Below are 24,633 nucleotides of genomic sequence, written 5' to 3' on the forward strand. Positions count from 1 at the left end.
AGTACAATTTTATTTGTGATAAAAATCACAACGTACTTCACAGAAAAGCTAAAACATAAAAACAGAAATCAACCAACAGCAAGTTTAAAAAGATGAGTTTTTAGCTGTTTTTTAAATGAAACCACTGAGTCCACAGATCTCAGGCTCAAAGGAAGGGAGTTCCAGAGTCTGGGGGCTACATTTACAAACACTCTATTGCCTTTCGTTTTCAGCCTCGTATGATGGACGACCAGCAAGCCCTGATCACATGACCTCAGGGACCTGCTGGGGATGTAAGGATGTAAAAGATCTCTGATATAGGTTGGTGCTTGTCCATGCAAAGTCAAAATCTTAAAGTGGATTCTGAATTTTATGGGGAGCCAGTGCAACTGGATCAGCAGAGGTGTAACGTGAGAGTATTTAGAAGAGTTGGACAGAAGCTTTGCAGCAGCGTTCTGAACAACTTGCAGATGATCCACAGAGGCTTTACATAAACAAGTGAACAAAGACTTACAATAATATAAACAAGATGAGACAAATGCATGGATGACCATTTCTAATTCTGAGCGTGGTACAATAGGACTAAATGATAAAAACAGGAGCGAACCAGTGATTTAGCATGAGTGTGAAAATTATTTCCTGTGACGGGTGAGAAGCTGGCAAATGAGACTATGAAGCATCCTACTCTGAAGAACAAACCAGTGGAATATTTTTAAAGAAAAATTGTTGGTCACAGTGTGTAAGGCTATTCATGTGGCTTTGCTGGTTATACTGCGCGGTGACCTCCCCTCCCCCCCAGCCCCCCTTTTTTATTTAGGGCACTGCATTTCACAACATAATACCAGATATTGTGTGTGCATGTCTTTATGCGTCATTGTATGGTAGGTAGGTGAGAGTGAATGAGTGACTGAATGAATGGTCTGTCGACTGCCCGTGGCTTCTGGAGGGGTGTTATTCCTTACTTCCCACCCTCATTATGTGATACAAAGGAAATATGAGCAGGAACCACAAGCATGTTGAGGGACTGGCCGTGTTAGTTCAGTGAGAGAGTCAATAAGTACTGTGTACACTTATTTCTGCTTTTTTATTTGGTTAAATACAAACAAAACTACAGCAGAAGTGCTGCCACGTGTCTGGCCAGAAAGAAAGGACCAATGTGTTTATTAGGTAGTTCAATAAAAAGCTTCAGTTAGTTAAGAGTGAGAAAAAAAATTGTGTTCACATTTGCAGATTTGTCTTGTTATACAATATTTGCAAATGAGACAATGAAGCATTCAAAATTACTTTGTCACTTGTAAACTAAAAATCCTCCTCTGAAGAACAAACCAGTGGATTGTTTTTAAAGACAATTTGTTGGTCACAGTGTGTAAGGCCATCCATGTGGATTTGCTGGCTATACTGTGCGGCGACCCTCCCCCCAACCCTCCTTTTTATTTAGGTCATTACAGTTCACAACATATCACCACACAATGTGTGTGCATGTGTGGTTCGTGGTGGGTGACAGTAAGCTTTCTGGGGGGGTGGTTATTCCAGCTTCCCAGCCTCACAATCAAGTACTTTTGTGAGACCCACACTCTCTCTGTCTCTCTCACATTCACACTTACACTACACGATTTTGTTGACTTATGTATCTGTGCATATTCAAAGTTTTGTGTTCCAGGTGCTGTATGTTTGTTTTTACTAACAGGTGCAGCAGTTGGCGATACATGCATTTCTATTTGTACTTTATCCTTATATATCACATTGTAGCGGGTCAGGGCTGTTTGGGGTTTTGTTTTGACAGCTATGTTCTGTTGTTATGTTGCCATGGTTACAGGTGACGCTCTCTCTCTGCGACTGTGTGTTTCTGGGTGGGGAGAGCGCCATTTTGTGTTGTTGTTGTTGTTGCGCTGAGCGGGTGTGTTAGCGTGGTGTGTGTTCGTCCGTGAATGCTAATAAACGGCTGTGCTCCTCTGTCTCCTCCTTGTCTGAGCTTGCCACATTGGTGTCAGAAGTGGGATAGCTCACCCTTGCTGTAAGGGAGGGAGACATTCGGAGGCTGGAGCAAGCCGTCGAGGAGAGCATTCGCTGCCTGGGAAGCTGACGATTGAAGAGAGAGGAAGCGAGTGGCCATGTAAGTCCCCCGACGGGTCCCGACGGCGCAAGCACACCGCAGACGCTAGGACAATGCTTCATGGGCTGCCTCCCATGAAGCAGGGAGCAGCTGACCAAGCGGAGCCGTCGGCCGGGGGAGAGGCTGGGCACCTTTGCATCGGATGTGTTGCTGTATGCTCGTCGTGGCTACCCGGAGTTCCCAGCAGCAGCCCGTGAGGAGCTTAGCCTGCATGCTTTTCTGCGAGGACTTTTTCCAGAGCGACTACACCAACACGTCCTCCTGGCCATGCCTCGGACTCTCCGTGAGGCGCTCCTTGAGGCTGAAAGGGCAGAGCTGGTGCTCGCCTCGCGACCTAACCAGCAGGTGACCCCCCCAAACTACACCCAAATCAGAACCGCAGACTGCGACAGGGAGGGGGAGGTCGCAGAGATATGCCAGTTGCAGCCCTCTGCCCTGGAGGCGTCCCCGTCGACTGACCGACCGCTGCTACCGGTGCAATGAGCCTGGTCACGTGGCGCACAACTGCCTGGCGCCCGCACCAAAGACCAGAACTATGTGGCCTCAGGGAAACGAGAGGGTGTAGTGAGGGGACCACCGCTCCAGCTTCCTGCCCCCCCCTCCAAGAACGATGCACGGTGGTGGGCCTAGTCGAGCACCTCAAGGGACTCTACCTGAGCTGCTGTGTTGAGGACCAGCCCTGCCGGGCCCTGGTGGACACAGGGTCTACCATTTCCCTAATACGACCTGGTGTGCACCCTGGAATGTCTGGGCTGCTTGTGATGGGTTGGTCGCCCACCGACACCCAGCTGATGACGGTGACGGGGGAGAGAACTGACATGCGGGGGAAGAAACCGTTGCGGATCCGAGTGAAGGATCTGGAGCTGGTGCACGACTTCTGGCTTGCTGACATCCAAGACCAGTGCATCATCGGCCTTGATCTGCTGACCCGCTGGGGGCCTGCGTTAACACCGCGAAGCTGGCTATCACTCTTGGTACAGAGACTCTGGCCCTCCAGTGCGGTCAAAAGCAGGGAACGGAGGGGACCAGAGACAGACAAGCCGGGCAGGTGCCGCTCAACAGACTTCGGATGCCGGTGGCTCTGGACCATCTCTACTCGCCTCAGGCCCAGCCTCTAGGCAAGACAAACCTCCCTCGACCAAGACAACCCAAGCTGTTGATGACCAGCGGCAGCGGTTGAGGTGCCTCCTGGACGAGAATGTGGACATTGTTGCCACTAGTGACAAAGACTGCAGGCAGACGCGGCTGGTTCAGCGCACCATTGACACCGGCTCTGCTCAGCCCATCCGTCTGCGCCCACACCGGCTGCCCCTCTCGAAATGACAGGAGGAGCGGGCCCAGGAGGCACTGAGTGTGGCTACTGCTCAGGCCCAGCTAGCGGAGGGGGATGGCTCCCGTTGACCATGCAGCAGCTGAAGTGGGAGCAGGAGGCTGATGTGACGTTGGTTCAGGTGGGGGCCTGGCTGGAGGCGGCACGACGCCCAGGCTGGACAGGGGTGTCAGGACAGGGGCTCGAGGTGAAGGCCTACTACTCCCAGTACAACAATCTCGAGACCCACAACGGCATCCTATACCGGAGATTGCGGGCCCCCGGTCAGGGCAGCGATCTCCTGCAGCTGTTGGTGCCTCGGTCGCTGCGGTCGCAGGTGCTCAAGCTTGTCCATGGCTCGGGGGGGGGGCGGCCACTATGGGAATGCCAAAACTCTCCGCCGTCTCAGGGGATGGTTCTACTGGCCTGGTTCTCGACGGGATGTGGAACTTCACGTGCACTGCTGTGACACCTGCACGGCACGGAAGGGCCCCACTCAACGCCCCACTGCCCCCCTGCAGCAGTATCTGGTGGGGGCCCCGATGGAGAGTGGGAGTGGACGTCCTAGGGCCTTTCCCCGTCACCGAGTCAGGGAACCGGCAGCCATGGACTGCTACAGGAGGCGGAGGGAGCGGCCACGGGTGGTTCACGACTATGCCCGCCAGGCTAAGGCCAGCTCCGGAGTTCGACTGAAAGGAGCCTGCGACACCAGGTGCCGAGGGGGAGCTTTCGTGCCTGGCGACAAGGTTTGGGTGTACTGCCCGGTTCGCAAGACAGGAGTGTCCCCCAAGCTCTGCAGCCACTGGCAAGGGCCGGGGGAGGTCGTGGAGCAGCTAACAGAAGTGGTGTACCGGGTCCGCATGCCGGGCCCGGGGCGCACGGTGTGTTGCACCAGGACAGACTCTCACCGTACCGACCGCTCGCTCCAGCAGCTGCCGGGGCAGGGGATGCTGGTGGCACCCCATGTTCTGATCCAAGTGACTCTTCCCCCGCCGGTCGAGATCGGCCAGTGCGCCGAAAGAAGACACCTGGACATTTGCAGGACTTTGTGTTGGGTAATGGGGTTGTCGGGGACGACTGTCCCCTTACGTGGGGGCTATGTAGCGGGTCAGGGCTGTTTAGGGTTTTGTTTTGACAGCTATGTTCTGTTGTTATGTTGCCATGGTTACAGGTGACGCTGTCTCTCTGCGACTGTGTGTTTCTGGGTAGGGAGAGCGCCATTTTGTGTTGTTGTTGTTGTTACGCTAGAGGTGCGCCGAGCGGATGTGTTAGCGTGGTGTGTGTTCGTCCGTGAATGCTAATAAACGGCTGTGCTACCTGGCTAGCTCGCGGGAAGCAAGACCAAACAATACCTCTGTCTCCTCCTTGTCTGAGCTCGCCACAATATTATATTTCCCTCCCTTCCTCTTTCCTTTTTTCCTGCCTTAGACATTGTCATACTATACCACATATAACGTAATAACTGAAATAACACAAATAGAAATAGAAATATATAAACAGCCAAAAGATTGACACGAACAAGAAGAGGTAGAGATTCTTGTAGAGATTCAAGTAGAGATTTTATATAGCTGTTCTTGGAAAAACTAAATGTCTTTGGTACTGAGGTGATTTCAGATCACAATTTTGATTGTCACAAAGGACAGGTTTTATTTAAACACACAATTTTTTTTATGGATTTTTGTTTAACTGTTTAAGGATGAATTTTGTTTCTTTTAATCTCTATATACAATAATACATTATAAGCAGGTCAGTAGCGCTTCTTCTCCTCTCTCTTCCACTGCCAGTCCATCAGAAATGTATCAACTACTGTTCGGTCTGATTTTAGCCGAAACCTGACCTCTAATTATACAAATTTAGATTAGGACATAGGTTCAAGCTGGGTTGATAATTAAATACAAAGCATGTCCTTTCTGATCTATGAGGGAATCAGGAGTACCTACCATCCTTTGGGTTTTACATCACAATGAGATCTGTAATATTGTTTTATCCAGTGTGTCAATTCCCTCTGTTCACGAGACAAATAGATACTTTCCAATTCTAACTTTGAGAAGAGCTGGAATTTTACTCTGACAACCTAATTTCAGAACTCCAATTCTTTCTCATCAGTTTCTGATGAGAGAGAGAGAGAGAGAGAGATTACAGGAGAGAATGTGAACATTGAGCTTGTGGCATTAAGAGAAAGTCTACTGACTTACCCATAAATACAGGAGATGTCAATGACCACGTCAATCATATCACAACACAGTTCATACGTCTGCATATCTACTGGACTGCTGTCTGTAGCGATGTAAATCTTGCTGCCTACATCAAACAAGAAGGCCTTTTCAATACCCGAGTTCTGAAATCAGAGGCAGAGAAACAAAAGAGAAAAGTAGTTATGGATTTTTTCTATATAAATACCATTCTATTTATGACCATTCTATGCAGCCAGAATAGTTGCTTTAACAATTAAAGTACTAAAAGGCTGTCCCAAAAAAAAAGCAAAGGAAAAAGAAAACTGCACTGCTGAGTTCTTATTAACACCAGAATACTTTTCCCACCATCATTATCAAGTGCATTTGTGACAAAGAGGGCGGCATTCTCCCTCTCTCTCCCTCTCTTTCTCACACAGTCTATAGGAAGATTGGTGATTTATGTATCTATGGTTTTTTTGTCTTTTACAGGGGCAGCAGTTGGCGAAACATTGCGCATTCATCATTCATCATTCCCCCCCATAGTGACAGACGTAGCGATACCGAATTCAATTCAATTTTATTTATACAGCGCCAAATCACAACAACAGTCGCCTCAAGGCGATTTATATTGAATGACAGGAACATCAGGAAGAAGGGTGGAGAAGTTCCAAGGACTCAGAAGAAGAGTGCAGTCCTAGGAACAGCTAAGATACTGTACAGGACCTGGGAGCTTGAAGGTTAGCCTGCTAGGTTACACTTTGTTAAGAATAATCATTTGTATTAGATTTTATTTATCATATTTTTACCTTGTCCCTTCACTGTATGGAAACCTAGTGTTTCTTGCTGTCAACCCAAACTCTTTCCTAGGAACCTCTATGGACTCAGAAGCCTTCATCAGAGGAATGATGTCTGCCTTGTCCTATTGTAGAGGCTCCACATTTGTATCTCCAGCAGACATTGCTCAATGGGCATACTGGAGGAAAGTTATCTGTGGTGATGCTGCATCTTGTCGTTCTGAATCTACTGCACAACTGGACAGATTCTTTCCCCAGATTATATTGAACGTCTTCCGTTGTTTGTCTCCCTGTGTGAACTGTTATGAATATTGCATAGTTCATGTGGGCATCAGAAATGCAGAAGGTCTTCAGGCCACACTTGAGGCTTCAGGCACGTATTATGAATCGCTGTCTCAGTGCCAAATGTATGCTGTCTGCTAATTCCTACTGTATAAAATAGTCTTCTGAAGAGGTGACACTGTTGCCCACAAAATATATATTCCTGACAGTCACAGTTGATAAGGAGAAAAAGTTCTCATGAAATTCCATAGGACATTAATGCGATCCATTTTTGGCTCACTTACGAAGTTTGGGGTAGTAATGCAAAAACTACAGTTCTCTAAAATGTATAAAAGGGTTAGGGATCTGATACCATAAAAATTGAAATGGCATAATGTTAAGTCAAATTGTTGAATATTGTCATTGTGTTTCTTAAATTTGTAAAGTCTTGGTTCAAACTATAGGATCAAAGCCATTCCTTTGATCCTGACCACCTCTCCAGCCACTCTGTGCTGGGGGAGGTTTTATTGCAGATACATTCTCTCTGGAAGATCTCTTTCTTCTGTTGTAAGCTTCCTGCTTTTATGATCCTTTTGGTGAGCAGGAGGTCTCTCTCACACACACACACACACACACACTCACACACACGCGTTCCTGCACATGCATACAGGTGCACACACATACATACACATAGTGCCTTGTTTTAGAACCATTGGGGGGTTTTACAGTGGGAGGTGCTTGTGTTGTGCTGTGATGTGTATTGTAACTGTCATGGGAATAAATAGCTGCGAGGAGGGCTACTCTTTGAAGGATGTGGGCTAGAGACAGGTGATGAGCATTGCTCCACTGCCTGGTTCTGACTAAAACTAAATAATAACTTTTCATTACAATGACATTGCAAGAAAACAGCCTTACTGGGTAATTTTTGGCCCACTTTTCTCCAAACTATTTCTCTAGGCTAAATGATGGATTTTCTAAAAGTGTGATACACCATTTCCTCTCCAGCTTACGAGTTATCTGCTTTTAGGTGCATGTTTGAGAGTTATACCAGGAGTCAAGTACTTCTTGATTTCAGGCGTTAGTTTTCACAGGAGCTACAGTATCCAGAGTCGTACGTAGTGAAGAGTCAAATATATTAATAAGATGATGTTAAAATCAGCCACAATAATGATTTTATCTGAGCTGAGCACTAAATCAGATAAAAAGTCTGAGAAATCAGACAGAAACTCTGTGTAAGGCCCAGGTGGACGATAGATGATCAAATCAAATCAAATCAAAATGTATTTATATAGCACATATTAAAACAACAGTGTTGACCATAGTGTTTCACAGTCAGTAAAAACATGAGACAATTAAAACAAACAATAAAACAGGACAACAAACAACAGGTGACAACTCAACAAGCTAGAACAGCCAACTAGTTAGAATCAAAGGCCAAAGTAAAAAGATAAGTTTTAAGACGTGATTTAAAAGACTGGATAGACTCGGCAGTACGAATATGAACAGGGAGGTTATTCCAGAGTCTAGGTGCCACGGATGCAAAGGCCCGGTCACCTCTCGACTTCATTCGAGACCTAGGTTGTGCTAGGAGCATGTGATTGGACGATCTAAGTGCTCTGTTGGGATTGTATAAGTGGAGTAGTTCAGAGAGATAGCTGGGCGCTAAATTATTCAGAATTTTAAAAGTGAACAAAAGAATTTTAAAATCTATGCGATATTTAACAGGGAGCCAGTGTAGTTTGGCTAAAATTGGAGTTATGCGTTCATAGATTCTCGTACCTGCTAAAAGACGTGCAGCTGCATTTTGAATTAACTGAAGCTGGCAAAGAGAAGAGTGTTGGAGGCCCGAGTAGAGGGAGTTACAGTAGTCCAATCTGGATGTGATAAATGCGTGGATAAGCTTTTCAAGGTCCTTTAAAGGAAGAAATGGCTTTGCTTTAGATATGTGATGCAACTGGCAAAAGCTGTTTTTTACCGCAGTGGAGACCTGTTTCTCAAGTTTAAAAGAGCCATCCAGGAACACTCAGAGGTTCCTTACAGTGAGCGAGAGATGGCTAGCGAGAGGGCCTAGGGCATCAGCTAACTGGTCTAGCGGAGTGTGACTACCAAAGACTATGATTTCGGTCTCATTCTCGTTCAATGTAAGAAAATTATGTGATAACCAAATTTTAACTTCATGCAAACAGTTGAACAGAGGTTGCAAAGAAGCAGACACATTGGATTTCAGAGGTGAATAAATCTGGATATCATCAGCATAACAGTGAAAGGAGATGTTGTATTTTCTAAAAATTAATCCCAACGGCAACATGTACAAAGAGAAAAGAGCAGGACCGAGCACGGACCCCTGAGGCACACCACAGTAAATAGGGGCAGAAGCCAAGGAGTGTTGCCCCATAGCAACAGAGAACGACCTCTCTGAGAGGTAGGATTTAAACCAAGTTAAAACTGTACCTTTGAGACCAACAACATGTTCCAATCTTGATAGAAGAATGTTGTGGTTAACCGTGTCAAAAGCAGCAGACAAGTCAAGTAAAACTAAAACCACAGAATAGCTAGATTCAACAGTTAAAAGAAGATCATTAAAAACTCTAAGTAAGGCCGTCTCTGTGCTGGGGCGAGGTTTCAAACCAGACTGAAACTTTTCATTAATACCATTTGCATCTAAAAAGGCCTGTAGTTGTTTTAGAACTACCTTTTCCAATATTTTGGAAATAAAAGGGAGTTTGGAGATCGGCCTGTAGTTAGTGAGACCATTAGGGTCAAGATTTTTCTTTTTCATAATAGGTTGCACAACAGCATGCTTAAAGACAGACGGTACACAACCTGATAACAATGATGCATTCAGCAGAGATAAGATACAAGGACCAATAATATGTAAAGCTTCCTTAAAGAAACGAGAAGGAAAAATATCATGCGGGGAACCAGAGATTTTGAGATGATCAATTATATCTTTTAAAGCAGAATAAGACACTGGCTCAAACTGTTGAAAGACAGTCAAGCATTCAGAGGCTGGAACTGGGTCTAAAACTGATGATGGATGAGATGGATGAGAAGCCCTTAGAGCTGAGATTTTATCAGAGAAATACTTTAAGAATTTATCACAAAGAGCAGGGGAGGCATCCCTATAAGTGATAGTGCAAGGGTTTATCACAGAATTAAAAGTATTAAAAAGTGCTCGGGGGTTGTGGCTATTAGTCATAATAATGCTAGACAAAAAGGCAGATTTGGCAGCTTTAACAGACTTTTGATACTTAGATAAACAATTATGGAGGATGTCCAGAGAGACGTGGAGTTTGTCTTTCCTCCCTTTTCTTTCAGCACGACATTCACGCCTAAGGGCGCGAGTAGTATCATTTAGCCAGGGTTGTGAGGATTTGGCACGTTTAATCCTCAGAGGTGCCACAGAGTTAAGGATGTCAGCGCATGTAGTATAAAAGAGGTTAGCAAGCTCATCCGCTGATAAAACAGTTAGCATCAGAGAGGGGAGAGTCAAGGAAAGCATCAATGAAGTGGGCGATCGACTGGGAGTTAATCGTGCGTGTTTGCCGCACAGGACCATCACTGTTCAAATCCACATCGCTCACTACAGTATTAAACAAAACTGGGAAGTGATCAGAAATCCCAGAGTCCTTTATGTCCGTGATGCAAATATCCAGACCATAGGACCAAATCAAGTATATGACCTTTAGTGTGAGTTGGTTCACTTACCCACTGGGTGAGATTGAGGGTGCTAATAAGAGCGAGGAAATCCTTAGCTAGCAAACTGTCCTCACAGCAAACATGAATGTTGAAGTCACCAACAATTAGTATACGGTCATAACGTAGCACAAGACTCCCCAGTAGATCAGCAAATTCTGGAAGAAAATCCTTGATAAGTTTCGGGGGGCGATACACCACAGCGCAGAAGATGGAGGGGATGCAATTCACTTCCAATAACTGCACCTCGAAACTGGGGTACAGAACAGGTGGCAGCTGCCGACATCGAAGTTTGTCTTTAAAGACTGAAGCTAGCCCTCCACCTCTTCCAGTGGTCCGGGGTGAGCTAATAAAAGCGTAGTCAGGTGGGAGCAGCTCCGAGAAGGGAAAAAGCCAAGTTTCCGTCAGGAATAAGAAATCCAGTCCCGACGACAGAATAAGATCATTTAAAATAAAAGTCTTATTCGTCAATGACCTTGTATTTAGCAAGGCCATACGGAGAGTGGTCACACTGTTACTGGTAGGAGAACGCCGCAGCAGGCAAAGGTTGCCGAGATTCGCACCTCCTCTGGAGGACCGCACCCAGCACCGAGCAGGTGGAAGATCAGCTGGGAGGTCCAGGTAACCATAAGGTACAACAGCGCGAATCCAGCGGTGACAGAATAGTCTGAAGTTAGCATGGTCCCGGAGGGCAGGAATAGATGACAAGATTATTATAGAATAGCGATCATTTGTCGCAACATAGGACTTTAAAAAGGCCTTGATACGAACATGGATGCCGCCACGTTTACCCCGTCTCCGTGAACGTTTCGTTTGAGAGAAGGTAGATGGTAAGTGGCGGAGGTAATCAGGAAAGTCCTTCGAAAGTGGAGGAGGATTCTCAGATCTCCATTTAAAATCTTGTGTCTGGTAGTCCAAAGGCCGGAGATTCAAAAGAGTTTGGCGATCATAGGCAAGTAACGTGGAGACATCAGGGCAGCACATAGAGAGAAAGACGACAAACAACAAACAACAAACAACAAACAACAGTGGAGGAGACGGCTTGCCGTGAACACTGGCGCCATCTTGAGAACAATGATAACAAGTAAGACTGGTTTCTGAGTTTCACAGCTGGGGTGGACAAGGCTAAGCATCAGGCTTTCAAATGAATTAAAAGTCTGTCTGGGTCTTTGGTTGATTAATAGGCTGGTGTGAAAAATTGCTGCCACACCACCCCCTCGGCCTGTGCTTCGAGGTTTCTGGTAGTTAGAATGACTCGGGGGGGGTTGATTCATTTAATCTAACATATCAATTATTATGTCATGCACTAACAGAGACTTGGAGAAGAGAGACCTAATGTTTAATAATCCACATTTCACTGTTTTACTCTTTGGTGCAGATGTGGATACTGTATTGTTCTTTCACTGTGATTTTTTTTTATGTTTAAGTTGTTTTTGCTGGTTTTTAGTCTGTTTTTTGTCTGTTTGGGAGCTGACACAGTCTCAATGGAGATGGGGTTTTGGGGGGTAACAGGAGGAGAGAAGCTGCAGAGAGGCGTGTAAGACTGCAACTCTGCTTCCTGGTCCAAACTCTGGATGGAGCAGCTCTCATTTCTAGAAATCTGGCCAAATATTAAACCCCTCAAAATGTGACCATCCATAGTGGGATGGATCCCGTCTCTCCTAACATGACCAGGTTTCCTCCAGAAAATTTCCCAAATATCTAGGAAGCCCACATCGTTTTTTGGACACCACTCAGACAGACAGCAATATAAGGAGAGCATGTGGCTAAACATGTCACTCCTGGTCCGATTTGGGAGGGGACCAGGAGTGACATTACAGACAGAAGAGTGAAAAGAATTATCAAAAATGTTGTCTCTGATCCAAGGACCACTTGTGGACAGTTACAGGAAGACCTGAAATCAGCAGTTACAATTGTAAAATAATTATAGAAAAATAATAAAGAAAACAATAAGTAATGCACTCAACTGCCATGGCCTGTATGCATACTCATCACACAAGACCCCCACTGCTGAATAAAAAACATAAAAAAAAGCATGTTTAAAGTTTGCTGAAATACATTTAGACAAGCCTGTGAAATACTGGGGGAATATAGTCTGGTCAGATGAGACCAAAATTGAACTCTTTGGATACTATAATAATACATGACGCTATGTTTGGAGGTCAAAAGGCACTGCATATCAACCCAAGAACACTCTACCAACAGTGAAGTTTAGAGGTGGTGTTAAGAGATATATTCTAAAACACTTCTTCAGCAGAGAATCAGAGAGGAGAAACACACAGATTTTCTTGCTAGCAAGGGCAGTCACCAGAACTCACACACCAAGAGTGAGGTTCAGAGACTAAGCACTGAGGACTGCCCTGGTCTTTTATTTATACACTTCAGTGGGTGCTTGTTCCTTACATTGGAATGTGTGTGTGTGTGTGTTAGAGTGTGACCCCATAAACGACTTCCCTTAACCTGCTGGTCTGGAAAATCCAACAGTTCATCTATATGTAAAAAAGCACTTAGACTAAAACTGACATAGCTGCGTTAATCCTACCGTAAGACAATAAGACAAGGTACGACCTTTCCCATACTCCTAGGATGTGGGGGTGAACGCCAGAACACCCTGGAATGTTACAGACCCCCTAGGATGAGACATTCTTTCAATATGCCACCAACTATATACTTCTAAACACAAATGATTACATGTAGTATTCTACCATATTCAAACTTATATCATTAAGAGATTATACTGACTACTAAATACAATTTTCCATTGACAGGTGGGAATATCATGGTGTGGGGCCATTTTGCAACATATGGCAGTGTGTACTTCATGTACACGTACTTCATATAACTGAAGGAATAATAAATGGAAAAATGTACCGAGACATTCTTGATACAAATCTGCTGCCCTCTACCATGATGATGAAGATGAAACAAGGTTGGATGTTTCAGCAAGACGATGATACCAAACGCACAGCCAAAGAAACTCTCTGTAGGTTTCAGAGAAAGAAAGTAAAGATGCTAGAATATCCCAGCAAATGGCCAGGCCTGACCTGAAAGTTCATAGATGGGTTCCAAAGAACCTTGAGGATTTGAAGACTGTTTGTGTGGAAGAATAGGCAAAAAATAACCAACCAAGCCTTTTGTACAAAGTTCAATGATTTATCCATGTGTCAATTCTCATTATTACACATATTTTATGGACATCTGTGGTTTGATTTCTTTGCATGTGTGGATTGGATAGGTTATTAGAGACATCTGGTGACAATTTCTTGTCAATAGCACCCTTAGAAATATATTTACTTAGAAAGTTGGTGACATGCTCAATACTTATTTAACCTGCTAAAACATTTAGATCGCAAACAGACAGCAGTCAACCAGGTAATAACCACTATTGGTAAATACCTGGAAAGGGAAGAAACTGATTCTGTGCTACACATGAGTTCAGATCAAGAGTAACTGTCACATGGGCACATAGCCAGTCTAGGAGCAAGAATTCTGGCTGGTTTATAGAGGATCAAATACTAATTTTATTCAATAACTTACTGTTTTTTTATACATTTATTTGACGGCAGGGTAAACAGACAACATGTGAGTTTGTCTTTTTAGCCAAACATCTTAATGGGATGACATGAATATTTGATCCTTATACACACAGAAATACCCCATGGTGTCCAGTGAAGACCCCGTGTAATGTTGGAAGTAAGACTTACTTTCATTCAGTTTGTCAGATCTGACATTTACATATCTCTGTGTGCAGGCCTATTCACAGTGTGCAGCTTTTCTCAGCTGCTAGAGATATTATCATCCCGCAGATATCACAGACATTTTCAAAGTTTACACACTCTGGAATTTTAAGCAAATCAAAGAAAATAGATTTTTATCAACTCCAACAATAATACTACATTTTGTTTCAAGTCCTCAAGACAAAATGCTTGGAAATTAATAATGCTTAAATCCCTAACATAAATAAATAAATAAATGAATAAATAAATAAATCACAGACAAAAACCTTCATCTGTCCTCATTCTGGATTTGGGTATTAGTGAAGCTGCAGAAAGATGTTTTGAAGTTGTGTAATGTCATGATAGAATATATATCTTACCAGGAAAAGCTGTATAAACCCTACTTTAGAGCTGAAAGTTTATGCTCTCCCCCATTCAAGGACATTGGTTTAACCCAGTAGTATTACCTGTGCTAACTAATATAGCAAAGACAGAAAGATTTGTCTAAGGTGAACTGTTCATTCTACACATAGATATTTATATTCTGATGCATCTCCCAGGACCTCAGAGAAGTCCCAACCTCATTTGGCAGAATGACAATTAGGCCAAAGATCCAGCTAAGTCCATAAATAGCAATACTGAGACACAAAAAGCACAATGCTGCAATTACTTTTCAGTTTTAACTTCGATTGGATGAAAACTCATGAATGAAAGAACTGAGCTGTGAATAGCTCAACAATAACCACTGATACAGCAAGTAATGATTTTTGACTCTTTAATATCCTCCTAAAAACAGAGGAAAAAATAATTTTCCCATTGAACTTTTTCTTTTTATAATTCCCTTCCTCTTTAGAGCAAAAAGAGCCCAAATAACACATCAAATATCAGTGGAAAGCCCGAGATGTCCTCTTAAGTACATCAGGACTTAGTATTTAGCTCAAATAAGTCCAAAGATTTTTTTTTCTTTAAACGGTCCATTATAGAGGAGATAAATGAATAGGTTGGTTCTCAGCAGGATATGCCATCGTACACTGAAGTTGACCTTATGCACTTCTACCATCTAGTGGCTGTTGTAAAGCACAAAAAGGCATGCACATAAAAATTTAGTTACCTGCACATTCCAACTTCAATCAGAAAAGCACACATTAGGTTTGTACAGAGGGTTGACCTAAACATTTAGTAAGTAAGTAAGTAAAATTTATTTATATAGCACTTTTCACAGATAAAAATCACAAAGTGCTCCACAATAAAACCAGAATTATAAATAAAATAATGACAAAATTAATTAAAAGCTGGTTTGTATAAAAATATCTTCAGCTGCTTTTTAAAGGAGTCAGTGGAGTCTAGACAGCATAAAGACAACAGAAGACAGTTCCACAGCCTTGGTGCCAGTGCCTGAAAAGCCTGAACCCCATGTGTTTTGAACCTAGGACGTGGGACCAACAGTAACCTCTGACCTGAAGACCTAAGTCTAAGACCTATGAAGCATGAGGTTTCAAAAGGTCAGAGATGTACTGGGGAGCTTCACCATGAAGAGCTCTAAAAGTTACGACTAAAATTTTAAAATGAACCCTAAAATTTGCTGGCAACCAATGAAGAGAAGCCAGAACTGGAGTAATGTGTGACCTCTTGTTTGTGCCAGTTAAAAGTCTGCACAGTCTGAAGGCGATCCAGAGCTGATTTGCTGAGACAAGTAAAAAGACCATTACAATAATCCAGTTGCATGCTGTTCACTCAGTGATGCTGTAAGTGTGTTTGTGTGCAAGAAAAGCGAACTACTCACAGATATAAAGATGTTTAGCAGATTTTCCAGCGTTGGCAGCTGTGGGATGAGCTTTTGGACCACTTTGCTGAAGGCCTCAAATATGGAGTGGTCATATATGCTGGTTAAATAAAAGCTGCAGGGTTAGAAAGAAAAATATGAATCAGAACTGGGTTTTGTTTACCCATTAATAAAAAGACAGCAGTTTAGAGTTTTCAAATCTAGGAAAGGAGGCAGAGCCTTCAGCTGTATGGCCCTCTACTATGGAAGCAGCTCTTAGTTTGAAAAGACAGTAGGGAGACAGACACCTTCTTTACTTTTAGGATTAGGCTTAAAACGTTTTTATTTTGATAAAGGATACAGTTAGTCAGGTGACCCTTAACCCTCCCTTAGTTATGCTACAAAAGGCTTAAGCTGTTGGGGGCTTCCTATAATGCACTTAGTGTTCTTCACTCACCTATATTTAGTCTGTGTGTTTATATACCACTTGAGCTTATTTCTGTGAGAGGTTTCCTATTGAAAAGAAATTTGTCTTTCCCACTGTCGCCAAGTGCTTACACGTAGGGGGTCATATCAATGTTGGGATTTCTTTCTAATATTGTATTCTTTACCTTACAATATGAACCACCTTGAGGTGACTGTTTTCATATAAAATTGAATCAAACTGAACCGAATCAAAAGAGTTTCAAGATCCAGCAGTTTCTGCAACTTAAAAAGAAGCTGGTAACAACCCATCCAATCAACACATGCAAAGAAATCAAACCATATATGTCCATAAACTAAGTTATGTGTAATAATGAGACGGAAACCTTACTGAAATGTATTTAAGACTTCCTAAAAAAGCCTTTGTTGGTAATAGCTTCAAGTAAACATACTTCAAGTATGCATTGCGCAGGTATGATTTTGCCCCATTCTTCTATACAATCAGTCTTCAAATCCTGAAGGTTCTGTAGGCCTCTTCTATGAAATTTGAGCTTTAGCTGTTTGCCAGAGATTTTCAGCTACATTCAGGTTAGGCTGGCCATTGGTTGGGCCATTCTCTGAAACCTACAGATTTTCCTTGGCTGTGTTTGGGATCATTGTCTTGCTGAAACGTCCACCCTCATTTCATCTTCATCATACTGCAGATGGCAGCAGATTTCTATCACTGTTCCAGGGCCAGTCTGTCAGTGACTACTATTATTCCTGTCAAACAATCTTTTTGTAGGTTCAGTGGTTCACTGCAGTGCCTGGTAAAGATACCATTTAACATTGCTTTCTTGCCAAGTTATCAGTTATGTGTAGACAAAACATTAATTTATACCTGGAGTTAGAAGATGTTTTGTGCTTGAATGATTCATATGTCAGTGTTAGGAGGTTTAACAAAAAACATTCCTCTAAAAATGGGTGGATACACAGGGTTACCAACTGCTTGTGTTCTGGTTCTATTCCTATATAAAAGGAATTGAAAAGCACCTGTTGTGGAAGTTTTCCATTAAGTAAAGCCTGCAGACAAGCGGTGAGCGGTAGCTAACATTCTTTAATCAAAACAAAGAACAGACAACCAAGCTTGGTGGAGAGCCTGCATGATCGCGGGGCAGACGGTCAGCAGAGTCTCCCTGAGCCTAGCATGGCTCTCAGTTAAATACCTTCTCTAGGAACAAAAGGCAGTACCACAGCTGTTTCACACCTTAAGGTTCACACTCCCTTGCTACTAGGACTGGGCGATATATCGAGTTTTTTTAAAAATATCGATATATTTTTATACGAGCTATAAGATGTGACAATATCGTTTATATCGATATAGTCTATGTTACGTTATAATTATACTTGTGGAGCCGCAAGTTTGCCTCTCTTTCGTCCACTTTTGTCTCTACGCAACGTTACTGGGCCTCGCCTCTCCTTCACTGAACACAACTCCCCCTCCCCCATAGCTTCACCTGCAGGCAACAACAAGATGGACACGGCAAATCTCCGTTAACGAGTTACCGCGGATCGCCCCGTGCGTGGGGCTGGACGGCGTCAACGTGTTAGCGAGCTAACCGCGCTAACGACATGCAGGGGCTGCACGGCCTAAAATCCTTTTATTTTCTCAAAAATCGGCAGCGCGCCTTGTGTATGAATTCTGGTTGTGCTTACTGACCGCGAACCGATTTTACGTGGAACACGGCGCTCAGCAATCTGTCAAAAAAATGTTTTAGTATGACTTTGCTAAGCTACGGAGCTGCACTGCTTGATGGATTGTTGGAGCATTACGACTACCGTGGTCTGGAGCCTCGCGGAGCAATACGTACTGTGCTTCAACGTAATATTACCGTATTGTGTGTGTATAAAGACCATAAATGGCACCTATTAAGAGACATGGTTACGGAGCGGATTTCAAACTCCAGGCTGTCAGTCACACAGTAGAACTTGGGAACAGAGCAGCTGTGAAATCTGTCTGTCTTTGTTATTATGCTCAGCATCTTTTAGTTTACATTTTGACTCCACAATTGTGAGCTTTTTGTTATGCACAAAAACAACATTGTTTTCTTTTATTTATGGCGCATTATTATTTAATAAATGCTGATAATTTATTTTCGAGTAATTTCTTCATGTACATCTACGCTGTATGTTAACAAAAGTACCTGTGTGACATCTGGGACACGGCTTTGACTAAGAACTCTTTTTGTTCTTACCTAAAATATCGAGATATATATCGTATATCGCCATCCAGCTAAAAAAATATCGAGATATGAATTTTGGGTCATATTGCCCAGTCCTACTTGCTACCTCCCAGAGTCGTCGAAGAGACAAAAGATTCTTTCTGTGGAGTTGTCTGCTTCCCCCCAACTTCCTTACCGGACCCCCCACCATCTGTCTAACTGCATGAGTGTGAGACATGCTAAAATTCAGTGGCACTAAGGCATCATACAATAAAATAATGTGCATAATAAATAAATACAAGAAATTCTTATCCACACCATTGTCACTTTGCAGTTAAATATACTTGCTACACTAACTATGGCGGAATATGTCTAATATGGAGGAATTTCTGAATTTACAAATCTGAGGTTGTGGATAGACTGAAACTCCTGGACCCTGACATCTCCACTGAGAAGGAATTGAATGGCGTATGAGACACATTCAAAAGCATACTATAAATAATTGACTTCTCTTTGAACTGGAAGACAGTGGCATTGCCACAACAGAGGAAAAAGTCTTAAACTAGGAAAAACCTCCCTATTTGGATGCTAGGGAAGATTTAGATGCTGTGAGTCTTGCTTGCTCTGAGGAGAGATTCATTATGGCAGTGTACTGTCACTGAGAGAAAAGCTGAACTATCGATAATTTCTACAAGACAGTACTGGATTTTTTTGTAGAGTTTCTGAAGTTTACTATATCGCAGTGGTTCCCAAAGTGGGGGGCGCACAGCCATTGCAGGGGGCCGTGGTATGAATCAAAAAAAAAAAAAAAGACAAATAGTAGTGGGGTAGTGAATGCTTCTACACTGCTAGCATAATGGACAGGTTTTTGACAGGGCTCCCACACAAACACAAAGTGGAAGATGAAGCATCGCCAAATATGCTTCCAAACCAACTTCCTTCCAAGCCAAAGACTAGAAAATATAATGAAGCACATCTTGCCTTTGGCTTCACCTGCACAACAATGGGTAATGAAGGTACAAAGTTTTCTTTGTTAAGATGATCCCACACTGCTTGATGATGAGTTTCAGGCTCTGAGTAGACCAATCCATGACTGATAAAGTTCCACTGTGTGGTTTTCTATCTGGGTATGCTTTTACTGCATTGGCAGTGTGTTTGAGATCATTGTCATGCTGAAAAATGAAGCTGTTATCACTAAGATGCTTTGAAGATGATGTAGCATTGTGGATCAAAATCTGATGGAAGTTTTCTGTGTTCATAGTTCCATAATTATTGAAAAGATCCCCAACACCACTGGCTGAAATGCAGCTCCACAACAGAGGGCCCACTGTCTTTTAGGGCATTTTTATATACCTGTAGTTTGTTTACTCTGGTCTGAAACAGTTAAGTTGTAAACTTGTAGCTTTTCCCTGTACTTCAGTTGATTTTCACACAGAAAAATCCAATTGAACTCCAAACAAACTGTAATGCATTGCTACAAACCATTTAAGAATGTTCAGTCCACTTGCTGGTGCTATGTTCTAGACTATGGGAGAATATGGAGAATTTACACTCACGGTTTTTAACCTGTTCTGGCCTTTATACGTCTATGGTATCTTGCAGCATCCCTGAATACAAAGTATACATGGCTATGGGAAGGTGTTTAGATTAAAGTAAAGTAAAGTAAAGTAAAGTAAAATTGTATTTATATAGCACCTTTCAAGATAAAATCACAAAGTGCTTTACAGAGGCAGAAAACAGACATTAAAATCTAAACCAAAACAAAATCAACCAAAAGCGAGTTTAAACAGATAAGTTTTTAACTGATTTTTAAAAAACATGACTGAGTCCACAGATCTCAAACTCAAAGGGAGCGAGTTCCAGAGTGTGGGAGCCACTGATACAAACGCTCTGTCACCTTTTGTTTTTAACCTTGTATGCTGGACAACCAGCAACCCCTGGTCACAAGACCTCAGGGACCTGCTGGGGTGATGAGAAAGAAGAAGATCACTTATGTAAGTTGGAGCTACACCGTGCTGGGCCCTATAAGTCATGATTATGATCTTAAAATGGACCCTGAACTTGACAGGGAGCCAATGCAGCTGAATCAGCAGGGGAGTGGCATGGGAGTATTTGTGATGCTTTGTCAGAAGCCTGGCAGCAGCATTCTGAACACCCTGCAGTCGTTCCAGGGAGGCAGTACTTAAGCAAGTAAACAAGGAATTACAATAGTCTAAGCGAGATGAAACAAAAGCATGAATAATCATTTCCAATTTGGAACGTGACACAATGGGACTCAGCTTAGCGATATTTCTTAAATGGTAAAAACAAGAGCGAACCAAAGATTTGACGTGTGTGTCCAGCGTCAGAGCTGGGTCAAGTGTAACACCAAGGTTCCTAATGGAGGGTTTAATATAAGAAGCAAGAGGGCCTAGATTTTTAACCACGAGGGGAACAAATTTCTCAGGAGCAAAGACAATGACTTCCGTTTTATCAGCATTTAGTTGAAGGTAATTACCAGCCAGCCAATCTCTAACAGAATCTAAGCAGGACTGCAGGATTTGGAGCCTAGAAACATCAGGTGGCCTAAAAGAGATATATAGCTGAATATCATCTGCATAACAATGATATGAAATATCAGAGAAAGAGCTAAGAAGTTGCAGAAGAGGGAGTAAATACAACAAAAACAATAACGGTCCCAAGACAGAGCCCTGAGGCACCCCATAGGCAAGAGAGCTGACGGAGGATCTGAACTTAGAGTTAGCCACAGAGAAAGATCGATTTGACAAATAGGATTTAAACCATTCCAATGCGGTACCCGATACACCACCCAGTGGTTTAATCTATCTAACAAAATAAGATGATCAACAGTGTCAAAAGCAGAGGTCAGATCCAGCAACATCAAAACAGTGCACTCTCCAGCATCATAATTCATCAAAATATCATTAGACACTCTAAGAAGTGCAGTTTCGGTAGAGTGAGCCTTACGAAAGCCAGATTGAAGTTTATCAAGAACGTTGTGTTCACCTAGAACAACTGTGAGTTGCTTGGCCACAACCTTTTCTAAAATCTTGGCAATAAAAGGCAATTTTGAGATGGGTCTGTAACTGGAAAGCAAAGAAGGATCAAGTTTAGGTTTTTTTTAAAGTGGGTGAATGACAGCACTTTTACAGTAACCAGGGACCTGACCAGAGAGTAGAGATGTATTAATAACTTTAAGAACACTAGGACCAATAGACTCAAAAACATTTTTAAACAAAGACCCAGATAAAATATCAAGGGGGCAAGAGGATGATCTCATTGAAGTGACCAGCTTCAACAACTCAGGTAAAGACACTGGTGAAAATCTTTCAAATCTGACAGGCTTAAGTAAAATCAGAACAGGCAAATGGTACATGGAGGGAGAGATGTTGCTCCTTACATTGCTAACCTTTCAACAAAGAAGGAAAGAAAATTTTCACAGTCTTCATTCGAAGAAATAGGGACAGCAGCAGAAGCCGGAGCAACAATATCCCTAATAGTGTCAAATAGAACCTGAGGGTTACCTCTGCTTCTAGAGACTAGGTTTGAAAAATAAGCAGCCCTTGCATCACGAATTGAAGCGTTAAAGGAAACTAAAAGGTCTTTTAAATGAAGGAGATGAACCTGTAAACGAGTCTTTCTCCACAAACGCTCAGCTTTACGACAGACACGCTTTAAACAGCGAATGCTGTCGTTTATCCAGGGCGAGGGCTTTGTAACAGGGGCTAGTCTAGTTTTAGTAGGGCAAATATTATCGATAATAGAAAGACAGTAATTATTAAAAAGATTTGTTATTAAATCAACAGCATTAGAAGCAGGTAAATTAAAAACGTCAGAAAATTTAGCAGCAGTAGAAGAATCTGAGACGCGCGAGCTAAAAGCACGACGCTCAGGAGGAGGAGGCAAATAAAAAGACAAATTAAATATAATTCGATGATGGTCCGAAATAAAAATATCCTCAGAACTAATACAGTCAATGGTTAAGCCAATAGTAAAAACAAGGTCCAGAGTGTGCCCTTTGGTGTGGGTGGGGCCAGATACATGCTGTGTGAAGTGAAAAGAGTCCATGATGCTAAGAAAACCTCTGGCAAAGAGGTCAGAGTCATCATCAATGTGCATGTTAAAATCACCAACTATTAGCAATCTGGACAACTTCAAGATGGAAGATGAAAAGTCACTGAATTCCTTTAAAAATTGACCGTTAAGTCCAGGTGGACGATAAACTACAGCACAGTAACACGGATCTTTAATTCCAATTTTAACCAGCTGTAGTTCAAACGTTGACATTTTTTCAATCATCAATGAGTGACAGTGAAACCAGTTTCGATACACCACAGCCAGTCCTCCGCCACGACCAGAAGTCCGCGGCCTGACAAAGGAGTCAAAGTTCGATAAGGGAAGAATAGTCACCATCACGCTGCCAGGTTTCAGTTAAAAATAATAAGTCCAGTTTTTTGGAAAGAATAAGATCGTTCAATAAGAACGTTTTATTTGTCATAGATCGGGCATTGAGAAGCGCCATGCTCAACGAGGAATAAGTCAAACCATTACCGACACTGACCCGTTTTAGGGGGCGTAGAAACTGGGGATTCGATCCGTAACGATCATAGATACCGCTCGCTGCTGGGGCAGCGGGCCAAATAATAGGAGAGTCTGGATGAACACTCCTAAGGAAACACGATCTCATAAGTCCAGGCTTTGCAAAATCCAGCAGGGGCAGGGGAAACAAATTCTCCTCCGAACAGGCAGTCTGAACACAGGTAACCAGAAATGTTCGACGCCGCTTACCCGCTAATCCTCGTCTGAAGAGGAGTCTAAATTTCACCTGGACACCTGCTCTTTTACCTCTCCTCCTCCATGATTTGCGTGGACCCAAAAGGGTGCTGTTGGCGACATCTGTCAAAAATCCAGACACCGGCAGCGGAGGAGGGAAGAAGCCATTGTATGAAGGAGCGATATCCAGGCCCACCATAGAGGAGCGAATAGATAGTAGTGTCAGACGATCATAGACTAGGGCAGGCAATACATCAGAGACAAAAACGGAGAGCAGGACAGTCAGAAACAGCAGCATAACAGAGCGAGGGAAACTGCAGCCAGCAGCGGCAAGGCCGAACACAGGCGCCATCATACCGGAGATGGTATGGTAAATTTACAACCTACACCTGATTGTTGGGTCGGCTCAAGGCGGAATCATGTTCACACTGTAAACTAACCACCCTGGAGTTCGTTATGAACTGGGCTGAGACCACCAACTCCAAAGCATAATAGTGTTTTTTTTCTCTTTGGTTGACACCTAAGTTTTATTACTCTGCTCACATCTGCTTAAGTGAACCGCACTGTGACCAACACGTACATAGTATCACAGGGTTTGTGGCATTTTGTTTTCAGTGATTTTAGTTTTCAGACTGCTGTGCAGTTTTTCACCTGTCTTGTTCCCAACGATCTCCTGATATAAGGAGAAACTGATTATTCAATCAGCCCCAGCTGCCATGCCAGCCTCCCTGGCACCAGCCCTGAACCAACTGAAAAATTGCTCCTCTGCAGCAGAGCCGGAGACCACAACCCGCCACATACCCCACTGCCCAACTTAGGCCGGGGACACAACCAGCTGAGCTTACTCCCTCACCCCCGCGAGCAGGAGAGGAAATCAGCCACGACTATCTGCACCCCTCGCCTATGGACCAACTTGAACTTAAATAGCCAGAGAGCCAAATACCACTGAGTGACCCAGGTGTCGGTATTCTTCATGCGGTGGAGCCATTGCAGGGGGCATGGTCGGAACAGAGGATGAATGAGCGTCCCAGGAGGCAATAACGAAGAGGGTCAACTGCCTGCAAGATTGCTAGACCGTTCTTCTCCACTGTGCTGTATCGGGACTTCCTCTTCCAGCTGACGAACACAATAGGGTGGTCGATCCCACTTACCTGCTGTGACAAAACGGCCCCCAGCCCTCTGTTCAAGGCATCCATCAGCAGAATGAAAGGGAGGGAGGGAAAGTTAGGAGCATGGGGCAGGGGTTCCCCAAAGAGAGCATGCCTGGCACTGCGCCATTCATTGGACCAAATCTAGGACACCCTTTCAGGCAAGGTCAGTTAAAGGGCTTGTTTTTTCCGTGAAGTCAAGCGCAAACTGGAGGTAATAAAATGATAAAGGGCCTGTATTTGTATAGTGCTTTACTTAGTCCCTATGGACCCCAACGCGCTTT

The 24,633-nt window shown here is 43.3% G+C and overlaps 1 protein-coding gene across 1 annotated transcript in view; it reads right to left on the reverse strand.

Annotated features, from left to right (window-relative positions):
- rragd (ras-related GTP binding D) overlaps positions 1-24,633 on the reverse strand; it is a 58,508-nt gene that overhangs the window by 16,302 nt on the left and 17,573 nt on the right. The window contains exons 4-5 of the mRNA XM_084915448.1: positions 15,826-15,940; positions 5,597-5,739 (exon numbers count right to left, since the gene is read on the reverse strand). Of these exons, the coding sequence (XP_084771574.1) occupies positions 5,597-5,739; positions 15,826-15,940 (258 nt within the window). The remainder of the gene's footprint in view (positions 1-5,596; positions 5,740-15,825; positions 15,941-24,633) is intronic.

Source organism: Perissodus microlepis, chromosome 19 (assembly GCF_051167445.1).
Source record: "Perissodus microlepis isolate ML-2025 ecotype Zambia chromosome 19, ASM5116744v1, whole genome shotgun sequence".
Lineage (NCBI taxonomy): Eukaryota > Metazoa > Chordata > Actinopteri > Cichliformes > Cichlidae > Perissodus > Perissodus microlepis.